Source organism: Lontra canadensis, unplaced genomic scaffold, assembly GCF_010015895.1.
Source record: "Lontra canadensis isolate GAN:19392208 unplaced genomic scaffold, GSC_riverotter_1.0 scaffold3, whole genome shotgun sequence".
Classification (NCBI taxonomy): domain Eukaryota; kingdom Metazoa; phylum Chordata; class Mammalia; order Carnivora; family Mustelidae; genus Lontra; species Lontra canadensis.
The window spans coordinates 4198791-4211215 of NW_022630997.1; the positions used below are offsets into that span (position 1 = coordinate 4198791).

At 46.2% G+C, this 12425-nt stretch overlaps 1 protein-coding gene across 3 annotated transcripts in view; it reads left to right on the forward strand.

Annotated features, from left to right (window-relative positions):
* GFRA1 (GDNF family receptor alpha 1) overlaps nucleotides 1-12425 on the forward strand; it is a 202698-nt gene that overhangs the window by 60642 nt on the left and 129631 nt on the right. For 2 of the 3 annotated variants that reach the window (XM_032878967.1, XM_032878976.1), the window contains exon 5: nucleotides 1125-1139. The exons of the other annotated variant lie outside the window; for it this stretch is intronic. In XM_032878967.1, coding sequence (XP_032734858.1) covers nucleotides 1125-1139 — 15 coding nt within the window. The remainder of the gene's footprint in view (nucleotides 1-1124; nucleotides 1140-12425) is intronic. 3 annotated transcript variants of the gene reach the window in all.

Sequence of the window (12425 nt, forward strand, 5' to 3'; positions counted from 1 at the left end):
GTTCATTAAGATTACAAGGGGAAAATAAATTAGGGCATAATTGCACTGTGGAATATTACATGGGAAAGAGAATGAATGATCCACTGTTATATGCTACATGGGGCATGGGTGACTCCCACAATTGCTGTGCAGCAAAAAAAAAAAAAAAAAAAAAGGCAGAAAGGAAAAATACATACCATATGAGTCCATTTATATAAAGTCTATAAACAGGAAAAAGTGAATGTAAGGTGTTAGATGCCTTGTTGTTTGTTACCCTTAGGGGATATTAGTGACTGCTTGTTCATTTATGCCTTTTGCTAGACGTATGTTTCCCAGGGCCAGACAGAGTGCTTGGCATATGGCCTCCCCAGTATTTGTTGAAAAAAATTAATATTTTTTCACCTTTTAACAGACTTTGACCTAGGATTAATGTGAAAACATGATGTCATTAGTTGCGAGTTATGATGCAGAGAATTCATATGAATGTTTTTTTCTGGGATTTAAATATGGAACCCTGGTATATTTGTAGATGCTTCCTCTGTTTATTCTGTTGTGTGGCGTTGTTGCTTTTGTGTTATGTATAAACCAGTCAGACACTTACTGGTGGGTGAGGGGTGACGGGTTTTGGAATCAGATCTTTGGGTTCAGTGCCGAGCCCATTGCTTACTCCTCCGTGGCCTTGGATGAGTGACCCAACCTTCTCCAATCTCACTTTCGATAGTTTGTTTAATAAGGATGAGAATACAACCTACTCTCTAGGGTCGTTGTGAAAAATAATAATATTAATATTAATGACAACCACCAAATTATGTTTGCTATGTGCTGGACACTGACCTAAGCTCTTAAAACAGAGGACATTATTTGTTTGGTCTTTCCAGTACTCCTATCTATTTGTGGTTTGGGAAATGTAAGCCACAGCATTAGTAAGTGTTGAGCCAGAACTTAAACCCAGGAGTTCCATCCCAGAGCCTGAGCTCTTGACCACTACCTCTGAGTTAAAGGAAGTACTGTGCCCAGAGCGCTCAACAAAATCAGCATCTGTTAGCTGTGATGATCGTCGTCGTGATTTTCAGCATCATTATTAATATGTTTTTCTCCTCTCTCTCTCCCTGCTCTCCTCTCTTGTTTCTCCACCCTCCTGGCAGATATGTTCCAGCAAGGTAAGTTCACGGTCTCCTGCCTGCTTCTCCACTGGCTATGCTCTTTTGGGAACAAGGGTGTTGTCTGTGCGCAGAGGGTTATAGAGCTTTTCATTTGCTGTGGACTCATCACCGGGGCTTTAGGAGATACCATGGGGACAATAGCCTAAGGTGGCCTGAAGTGCCATCGGCCTCTCTGGGCCTCTGCTTGTCCCACCTCTGCTTCTGGACAATGCCTGGAGGTGGGGCCTGGACAGTCTGGGCAGGCACACTGGGGTCAGTCATGGCTGGACCCACATCAGGGAACAGCATGCTTGGGACTCGTGGGACGTGTGAGGAGCAGGTGTCTCCGGGGCGAGGGTTCAGCTAGAAGGCCCCTGTCCCTCAGGGGTCCTGTACAGGGCCAGCTGCCACTGGGGCGGGGCTCCCGATGCCGGCTCCTCATGGGGGTTTCTTTTCTCTGCCAAACAAACATGTCGCTGTCTTGAGAGGAGGTGCAGACAAGACTCTGGCAGGATACCTTCAACCCAGGTGCCCCTGGCGACCCCTCCAGCTGGGCCTGTGACAGAGTTGGAGCCAGCGAGGGCATGCAGTGTCTACCCTATTTCTCCAGCCAAGGTCATGCGTTCTGGGGAGCCAGAGATGGAAAGTTGAGCTGCGTCTTCCCGTGCATGTTTTTATCCTCACCGAGGATGCCCAGCCAGCACCTGTGCTCTGGGATGCTGAGGGAGACTCGTATGCGTGGCCTCATTGAACCTGCCAGACACACATGAAGGGGGTGCGGCCTCTTTCCCTTTTTTTTTTTTTTTTTTTTTTTTCCTTAAATCACAGTCTGGAACCGTTGGGTAGCATCAGCAGGGCGTAACTATATTCAGGCCGGGAAATACGTTTGTGGCACACGTTTGCTATGTCTCTCTTGAATCCAAGGCTGGCACAGAAGAAAAGACACCATTTTAAAAATACATCTTGGCATCCCATAAATAGCTTCCGAATAATCTCCCAGGCTTGATATTTTCACAACGATTATTTCAGCCCAAACATGCGGTGTGTGTTGTGGAGAATATCTGCCTGCTCTCTCTGAGAGAAGCGCATTTGTGGGTAACAATGAGGGGACTGTTGTGTTTGTCTTTTAAGAGTCTGGAGTCATAGACCTACTTTTATAAATAATTCATAAATCCCAACAAGCTATAAGTAATAAGTTCCATTTGGCTAGAGACTAAGAGATGAGCAAAATTGAAAAGGTGCCGTGACTGTTGATGTACTGAAGTCCTTGCTGTCAGGGCCCCCTTGCTCCGTGTGTGTCCTTCCTTGACAAACTGGGGGCCCGTGGCAACGCTCTGGGAGGAGAAGGTTTTTTTTTTTTTTGCATGAGCTAGACTACAGGCGCCATGCAATGCTGCATTGTGTTCCTCCTTTGAGACACAAAACGCTTGGGTTTAGGAAGTCTCTTTGGTGCTCGAGTGCCAAGGTCCCGGGAGAACAGGGAGAGAAAAGGCTTCTAAGGGGTCTGGTTTTTCTTCAAATGATCGCGAGCATTCACGGCTGTCATGGTTGGTATAAAAAATGGCTTATTAGGGCTCCCGATGTCAAGTTCGCCTCCTTTTATTATCCATCATGCCACTGAATTGATGGGGTTTGCCTGTCAGTAACAGTGATATGCAGAGCAAAAGTTATAATCATCTGCAAATCACTGGCTATCGGGACTTGAGAGCTTCTTCCAGACATGGAAGCTGCTAGTTGTCTGTCGCCCCACGGGAGGGTGTATGGTATTACTAGGATTTCAAGTGAAGAGAGCTCAACTGGCTTCTGTGAATTATTTACATGGTGCTGGCCTTCTAGGACCATTTCATACGGTGGCACGTTTTCTGAGATGGTAGCCAAGAACCCGCCACCTGGTGCCCCCTCTTTACTTTTGCTTCTGGCCATCCTGTGGAGGAAACAAGTGCCCAGTAAAATGCGACAGTTCCGATGTGTTGGTGATGATCAAGTCAGACCAAGACAAAAGGTCTGTGGCTTACAGAATCCAAAACGCGACTGGGCCATGTCTTCCGTGGTTGAAACTCTGTTCCAGAATTGTGTCATTGGTTTGAAATGCAGGGTGGGGCCCCAGAGGGTGCTAGAAATAAGCAACCAGAAAACTGTGGCTTCAGATGAACAGCAGGAGGTGGCCGTCCACCCACACACACACAGTGGGAACTCTGAGTGGCTGGGGCTTCCTGACCCCGCCGTGGGCATCCAGGCCCTGCCAGCTTTGGCTTTGCGGGGGGAGTCTGGGGTGCTCGCAGGAGACACCGCATTGTCGGTCCACGCCTCTGGTGGTGCATGAGAGACATGTGCCCACCCGCGCGTTTGGGCCACTGGACCCCGTGGCGGGCCCAAGAGGGAGGCAGCCTCGCAAGCTGCCAACATCAGACATTCTCAGAGGAAACCAAAGTTATTTCCCCTGGATTGCATTATCTTTTATTTCACTGCAGATCAATCTTGTTAGAGGAGGTGACAGCGCGGCAGCGACTGCTGGGCCTTTCTTGGCTGCGTCCGTGGTGTGTGCACGTGGCTGCGTGTTTCCAGCCGGCTCCTGGGCCGTTTTAGAGTTTGCTTCATTTCTTTCATCTGCAGAGGCCGCTTGCTGGGGCGGTTAGACCCGTAGGGCGTGAGGACCGTCAAGGACCAGTGGGCCTGTGGCTGCGCCCACTGTGTAGCCGAGTTCCAGGGCGGTGGGGCCACGATTTCAAGGAGCCTTAAGTGACCTCCGTTCTCTGTTGTCCGCAGAGCTCCTGCGCCCGTGGATGGCTCTCAGAGCTGCCCAAGTGCCATAGAACGGCCCTTAACAACATCAAACGCAGCTGAAAACGCTGTGTGGGCACACGTGTCTGGAATCTCGAGTTTTAGAGCACTTTTATATCCATCGCTTAATAATGAAGTCAGGACCACACACACACACACACATGCACGCACGCCTCATTTGAAGTTACTGAAGCACCTTTTGAATACTCATCCGTAGGCTCAGCCTTGATTCTGAAATCGAACAGAGCCCGGGTGAGTGGCTTGGAAATCAGAGCGGTGCCACTCGGCAGGGTGTTGGAAAGCGTAAGTGGGCGCAGTATAAAGACTTCACCACTGAGTTAATTCTGCGCTCTGTGCTGTGAACTGAAGTCCCGGCTGCACTGGGAGCCGGAGGAGGCCTCGCCTTTCCTCCCGCTCCGTTCTCGCCTGGAGCTGGGGTCTTGCTATTAAAGAGATTTTCTTTCTGCTCAAGTAATTGTTGACAGCTCTCAAAGATAGTGCACTTGTTTATTTTATGGCCGGTAATAATGGGCCAGGCACTTTCTAGGCCCCGGGGAAACGGGGACGGATGAGACAGCAAGGGCTTTGTGCTCGGGGAACTCACGGTCTAGCTTGGGGGGCACCGATGCCAAGCATGCCAGTAAATAATCAAGGCACAGTCTGAGGGATGCGGGCAGTGAGGAAGATGTCATAGGATGGGGTGCTTGTGGCGAGAAGGGCCACTTTAGATGGGATGGTGAGAGGATGCCAAGAAGGACCAGCGGTTGGGGGATATGGAGGAACCCCAACAGGCAGGAACACCCCAATATTCAAGGACCAGAAGGAAGCTGGTGAGGCGGGAGATTGCAAGTGAGGGAGAGTATTGTGTGAGATGAAGTAATGAGAAAAAGGGTAGGAGTGTCTTCCGGAGACTGGAGGAAGGAAGTCAGAAGGTGTGGTCCATTTATGTGAAAGATCCCACACTGGTTTCTGTGAAAATGCGTAAGCACAATGTGTGAGAAATTAAAGCCAGGATCAGGGGCTGAGGCTTGGCTGAGATGGGCACCTGCCCCCAGGCCCTAAGCACTCCCCTTAGTGGGTCCCTGCAGCCTGTTCCTGGCCAGCTGGCCTCCACTGAGTGTCCCACTTTCTGCCTACTTTACCCGTGGGGAGTATTGTGTCCATAACTTATACCTCCTCTCCTTAAGGCTGGCAAATTGTGCCCATCAAGAGCATTATTAAAATACTCCTCTACTAATCTTTAGATTTTAAAGAGCCACTTCTCTCCGATATACAATAAAGCGTATCATATGTATTACATAGTAATATATACATTAAATGTGCAGGAGACCTTAGTTTGGCTCCCAACAGGCTGGTTGCTTTGCCCTGTAGCCTCAGTTTTCCCATCTGTAAAATGAGAGAATGGGGGAGATTCCTGACCTGACTTGGCTTCCTGCTGATTCTCTGTCTTGGTGAGTTTTAGTTGGATTTGAGTTAATAGAGTCCAGAAATATGCCATACTACCAGTTATGACCACTGTCTAAAGAACTTGGGTGAAAGCAGAGCCTTGTGGCTGGGAATTAAGGTTAAAAGAATTGCGGTTTCAAAAGCGTAACCTACTCACAAGCCCATTTTGAAGCATCAGCTTCAGAATTCACAATGGATGGCATTGCTTTTATTAATTTGAAGAGAACAATAAATCATAGTTTTGTTTCTGGCAGCCCAGCCAAGCCCGGTAAATCGTTGGGGTGGGCTTATGGTGACAGGGACCAATGCCATTTATAATGTGTTTGCCTTGAGCTCTTTTGCATATCTCAGACCGGTGGGTCAAGCTGCTGAGGCTGGATCTTAGGTTTTCCCAACCACTTCAGAAAATCCATGTTATAAAGCTCTGACCCTTTAGCCATGAATTATGGTTCCCTTGGTAATGTTATACATTATGAAATACTGTTTTCTTTATGAGTGTGGGATTTGGGCAAATAAATGAAATCTATTGTTACCATTTCCAGTTAAAAATTCCAAGTTGTCACATGATGCTAACGAGAGAATGAGAAAAATGCATTAACATTTTTATGGTGGAAAGTGGCTGGTTCCCTGGTCACACTTCCCATATGCCAATATTTACTATGTATGTATACTATTCCCCATTCTGTCCAGAATCAGTAGAGTATTCTGAGTTATGTAGGAAACGCATCCATCTTTCCAGCACAAACTGAACAAAGTTATTATTTGATTTTACATACGTTCATGTTGTGTGTGGGCATGGGGTGTATGAGGAAAAGATAACCATATTTAATAACGGCATTCTCTGAGATGCTTTATGACACTGTGTGTAGGCTGTGTATGGCCTGCTCCCTGCCAGATGACCTAGAAATCAGTTTGTCTTCGTACCAGATTCGTCTTGCTCCCATTCCAATCCCAGGGCATGAGTTTGGGATGAGGCTTTCAAGCCTTTCCTCCCAGTAACTTGCATTTCAAAATTGCCAGATTAGTAAAGGAAACTTTTAGATTCTTCTGTTGAGGTGGTTGCTAATAAGTTTAAATTTTTATTTTACTGATGAGGGTGAGAGTAATAATAATTATTCCACATTTCTGTACCTCCTATATTCCAGGCATTAGGACAGGTACTTTGCATACATTTTCTCATAGAATCTGCCTCCCTCAATTTTATGAAGTAGGTATAAAAATCCCACTTTACAGAGGAGAAAACTGAGGCACAGAGTGGAATTGAACTTGTGACAGTTATAGAACCAGTGAGTGGTAGAGCCAATTTTTTCTAAGTCGAGAGGGTTTTGTTCTACAGAATAGTTTTAGGTTTTCAGAAACATTGTGAAGATAGTTCAGAGAACTCCCATATACCTCACACTCTGTTTCCCCTATTTTTAATGGCTTACATTAGTATGGTACATTTGTTACAATTAATGACCTAATATGGATCCATTATTATTCACTAAAATCCATAGCTTCTTCAGATTCCCTTGGTTTTTACCTAATGTCCTCTCTCTGTTCTGGGATCCCATCCAGGAGACCCCATTACATTTGGTTGTCATGTCTCCTTAGGCTCCTCTTGGCTGTGATAGTTTTTAAGACTTCCCTTGTTTCTGATGACCTTGACAGCTTCAAGGAGTACTGGTATTTTGAGGAATAGGTCATAGGATGCCCCTCTCTTGGAATGTGTGTGATGTTTTTCTCATGATTAGACTGAGGTTATGGATTTTCAGAAGATCACAGAGGTAAAGTGCCATTTGCATCACATCATATAAAAGTGACCTGCTATCAACATGATCTATGACTATGGACGTTGATCGTTATCACTTGGCTGAAGTAGTGTTTGTCTAGTTTCTCCTCTGTGAGGTTACTTTCCCTCATAGTGTACTCTAGAAGGAAATCTATCCATAAGCCACTCTTAAGGAGGGAGGAATTAAGCTCCATCTTGTTGAGAGGAGAGTAGCTATATAAATTATTCTTTTGCTTGGGAGATTTGGCTCTTAGACCTCATTTATTAATTTATTCAATCATTTATTTAGATCGATATGGAGTCACGCATATTTACTTTCTACCTTGGATTATAATGCAGTATAGCTTTATTTAATTTCTGGCTTTGGCCACTGGGAGCCTTTTCAGTTGGCTTCTGGTGCCCCTTTGACATATCCCTGTCAATTTTTGGTTGAGCATTTGTGCAGTATTTTCTGATACTTTAAGATGCACCAGGCTCACCTTGCGTATTTCCCACCCTTGTCCTAGATTCAGCCTTTTCCTTAAGACGATGAAGAATGATATTAGAAACCAAGATCTGGGAGCGAGGTGTACCCTTTGCTATGGGACTGTCATTTGTTAAGGACCTCTCAGCTGACAGAGCAAAGAAATAAAAGTGTATGTGCTAACCCACCTATATATGCAAATCTGTTTCTGTATGTATCCAGGTGTATCTGCGTTAAACCTGAGTTCTTACTAAAGTCTCTGACTCTACTCCATGACCACATGAATCATCCTGGCCTCTTCCCTTTGTTTAGCTGTACCTTCCCCCTCCCAAGGGAGGACACCTGAGGGAGGATTTTGAACTCAGGTAGTTTGACTTCTGGTCCTGCAGTATGCTGTCCTGATTTTTCCCAGTGACATGCTGTCCACAGGCTTTTGATTACCCCTGGGGGGAGACACAGTTACAAATCCTTGACCCTTCTCAAGGCCCAACATGATGGCCCAGTTGCAGAGCTGTCTTAGTTTGGGCTGCTATAACAAAATACCATGAACTGTGGGGGCTGAGCAACAAACATTATTTCTCATGCTTCTGGAGGCTGCAAGTCCTAGATTCTGTGTCTGCTGAGAACTCACTTCCTGGTCATAGATGGCCGTCATCTTGTCGTGTCCTCATATGGCAGAAGCAGGGAAGGAGGTCTCCAGACTTCCTTTAAATAAGCGTACTGTCCCGTTCACGAGGGCTCTATTCTCATGATCTAACTATCTCCCAAAGGTCCCACCTCCTAATACCATCACACTGGGGTTAGGATTTCAGCATATGAATTTGGGAGGGGACACAAACGTTCAGTCCATCACAGTGCCTCTCTGCTTTCACAGCAGACCTGGTCTTGCTGTCGTGACTTCTGAGCTAGTTGGAGCTCTGCAAGCTTCTGAGTGGGTTTGTCTTTTCTAGAGCAGAGGCTGATTGAATAGTGCCTTGTTTCTGAGCTAAGACATTTGCACTTTCTCTTCTAGCCTGGGCAGACCAGGGATGAAACAACTGGTCTGTTCATAATATTCCTGTTGTTGAGGGCTTAAACTTCCCTGCACCTTCCTTAGATTGGTTGCTGCCTGCTGGGTTCCAAGACAGACTAACCCTTTAAATTGCTGAGTTTGTCCTGGGGTGTAGTTGAGTCTGTGCTTTCTGCCTGGGAGAGAGGGTACATGAGAGGCTGAGCCTGTTTATATGTTTGGGCTGTACCCACCTGCCAGTATCCCGCAGCTTCCTCTCTCCGGTGCCCCTTCCCAGATGCCTGGGCTACTGCACTGTCCTCTCCAGCCAGAGGAAATGTTTAACTTGGAGGCTTGCCTGTGTGATAGCTACCTTCAGCAGCTGGCCGATGGGGGTGCCTGTGGAGACAGCTGGTGACCACTGGCGAATGCCTCTGCTACCTTTGGTGCACCTGGTCCCCTCTAGCCGAGCATTCAGGGAGTGGGGGCTCTTGAACCCCATGATGTCAGGGAGCTTCATTCCAGTTCTTTTTGGAACCTGGCCTGCTGGAAGCCATGGAACAAACAAACAGTTGTAGTTGACTTATTCATAGATTTTGTTCACAGCCAAAGCCATCTTTTGGGGAGCGGTTTGTGAGATGATAGAAATATGTTCTTTATACTATAGACAGTAGATTTGGTGACATATTCTTAGGCTGATGGCTGGATGTGGGCACTAATTTGACAAGTAGCTTTCTTCTAGGGAACACCAGGCAAGACCTCCTTGAGCCTTGCCCTCCCTCATTTCTGGTCCCCCTCCCCCATCTTGTCCCATTCATCCCCATAAGGCTCTATCAGATTGATCCTTAATGTTCAAAATGCACAACCGCACCTCAGTGCCTTTGGATCTATTGATTGTTGTATTTGGAATGCTCTCTCCTCTTTTCGGGAAGCCTTGTCTTATTCTGCTCCCTACCTTCAGGAAACTACCCAGCTTCTTCCACCGTGGTGGCTGGCCCAGGGGTAGGTGCTGTGCATGTTCAGCCTGACGTTGATGCCTCCAGTGTATGTGTGAGCAGTGGACTGTCCTTTTCACATGGTCCTCTTACTGTCTTGTTAACATAGTATTCACAATCATGGTGACATTTTACCTAGAAATCCTCTCTGCTGGGTTATCCCACCTCACACCCACCCCTTTGGGTGGGGAATTCTGCTTCCACTCTGAACTTCCCATTGTCCCCTCATGCCTCTGTCTATACTCCCTCACCTTGCTGTAATGATCTGTTTAGCATCTGTTTTCCCACAATAGATTGAGCTCCTAGAGACAAGGGAAGCACATCTTTTATTTCGAATCCCTAGCACACAGTAAGTGCTCAATAGATGTTTGTCAAAAGAAAGTGGAATGAAATAACAAAGCTCAGAGGAACTGGAATTTTGTGTATGGCTGGTGTGTGTGTGTGCATGCATGTGCACACATGTGAACCAGCAGTCTAGGTTCTTTAAAAAGTTTCAGACAGAATTCTCACAGTATCATCAATGGTCATGTTGACAGCCAAGCGAAGTCATTTCCTACCCTTGCATCCCAAAAGTTTCCTCTTCTTCTTCTTCCTCTTTTTTTTTTTTTTAAGGTTTAATGTATTTATCTGGGGAGAGGGCAGAGGGAGAGGAAGAGACAAACTCAAGCACACTCTGTGCTGAGTGTAGAGCCCAACACAGGGCTGGATCCCACAATCCTAAGATCATGACCTGAGCTGAAACCAAGAGACGGACACTTAACCAACTGTGCCACCCAGGTGCCCCCCAAAGCCTTTTCTCTTCTGTTCTTCCACCACTATTGATTTTTTTTTTTTTTTGAGGGGAGAAAATGGGGACTTAGGATGAATTAGCAAATATTTACGTCTAAAGTTTGTGCAAGGAATGAGCAGAAGCATGGGATGTGTGGTAGACATTGTCCCTACCTACTAAGAGCTGACAGTTTCACTGGAGACCCAAGGTCAGTCAGTCTGAAGACCAATGGGTGAGGTCCTTTCCCAGTTCAGGAGGAAGTCACAGATGACAGGGGTCCCAGGGAAAGGGGAAGCAGCTAAAATAGTGAAGCTGTGGCTGGTTTTGGAGGAAGCAGAAAATCTAAGTGGGTAGGACCAGGGCAGTGTATGAGTGGGTGGGACCCAGGAGAACAGTGTGGATGGAGGTGGAGACAAAGACAAGCAAGGTGTGTTTATGGGATGTTGAGGCGGCAGTGAATTTGACAGGTCTGGGTTGGAATTGGGTAGGGCCAGTTATGGAGGGTTGATTGCCAAAACGCTATTTGTTTTCTTGTGCTCCCCAGCACTCCCATATGACTGGAAAGCTTTTGTCTACCAAATGGATAGTATTAGTTATTGACTTTTCCCATTTTTATTACTCATTTTATTATTTCTTTTGCTACTCAAGGGTGACCCATAGCCAATGACCATTCCTGATCAGCACAGTGAATGTTATGTCCCTGAGTTGATAAAATTCCAGTCCATAAAAAAAACTGGCTTGGTATTTTAGGTAGCCTGTGCAACGGTTTTAAAATCTAGGCAGCAAAGTTGAGACTTGTTCCAGGAAGCCCAAGAATTATAGCTTTTCGAGCAGAGAAGCAGCAGGTACTGGGCACAGGCTCTCACTATCTGTGCTGGGTATTGAGCAGTAGAAGACAAAGGTGGGCCTCTCCTTACTTCACTTGTGCCAGGCACATACATGAACTCACTTCTTCCCCAGAATAACCCTGGAAGTTTCACACACTCATTTACCACCAATTTTAATCCCCATTTTTCAGATGCTAAAATTGATTCCGAAAGCTTAAGTAATTTTACTTTGTAGAAGGTCTCCCAGCTAGAGAAGGACTTGAGTCTGAGTTCAGACACAGGCAATTGTGCTTGCTCTGAATTCCCAGTGACCACATCATAGGACCTGGAGGGACCCTGAGATTGCGCTGGGCTTGCCAGTGGATGAGGATGGACAGTGCCATTGTCATGTGAGAGGGCCCAGCCAAACCCCAGAGAAATGAAAGCAGGTGCTCAACAAGAAGACTCATGCACCCCAGTCTTTGTAGCAGCTTTATTCATATAGCTAGATACTGAAGAGAGCCCAGGTGTGCATCGATAGGAGAAAGGGTGGTTAGTTAGTATACTCACGGAATGGAACACCACTCAGAAATGGAAAGGAGCAGAATGTTGAGGCTCACAGCATGGATGGATCTCAGGAATGTTGGGCTGAGTGAAAGAGGATGCTGCGTATGATTCCGTTCACATGCACTTCTTAAAACTCATCTGTGATGGATGGAATTCAGAACATTGGTTGCCTGTGGGGGAAGGGGAGTGAGGGCTGACGAGGAAGAGGCAGGAAGGAATTCCCTGGGCTGATATAGTAAGACTCTCTCTTGATGGTGGTTTGGCCTATGCAGTTGTGTGCATTTGCTCAGACTCAGAGAACGTACAGATAAGATTTGGACATTTTGCCGTATGTCAGTTTTACCTTAAAAGGAGAAGACTGAAAGTAAATATTAAACTCTAGTTAATGATGTATTTGGAAGCAAATACCCTGATGTCTGCAGTTTATTTTGAGATGCATCTAAAAAACCAAGATATGTATGGATGGACAGACAGATGGCGAGATGGGTTAATCTGTGGTAAAGCAAGTAGAGAACCACGTTAATTAGTTCCTGTCAGTGGTGGGTATATGGATTTTCATTGTAAACTCTTTCAGCTTTGTTGTATGTTTCAAAACTTCATAATAAAATGTTGAAAGAAAAAGGAGAGAGACCCCAGTTGGGAACCTTCGTAGAAATAGAGAACATGTGGCCTCATTAGCCACAGATGCAGAGGCCACACAGGGGTTGGACCACCCCAG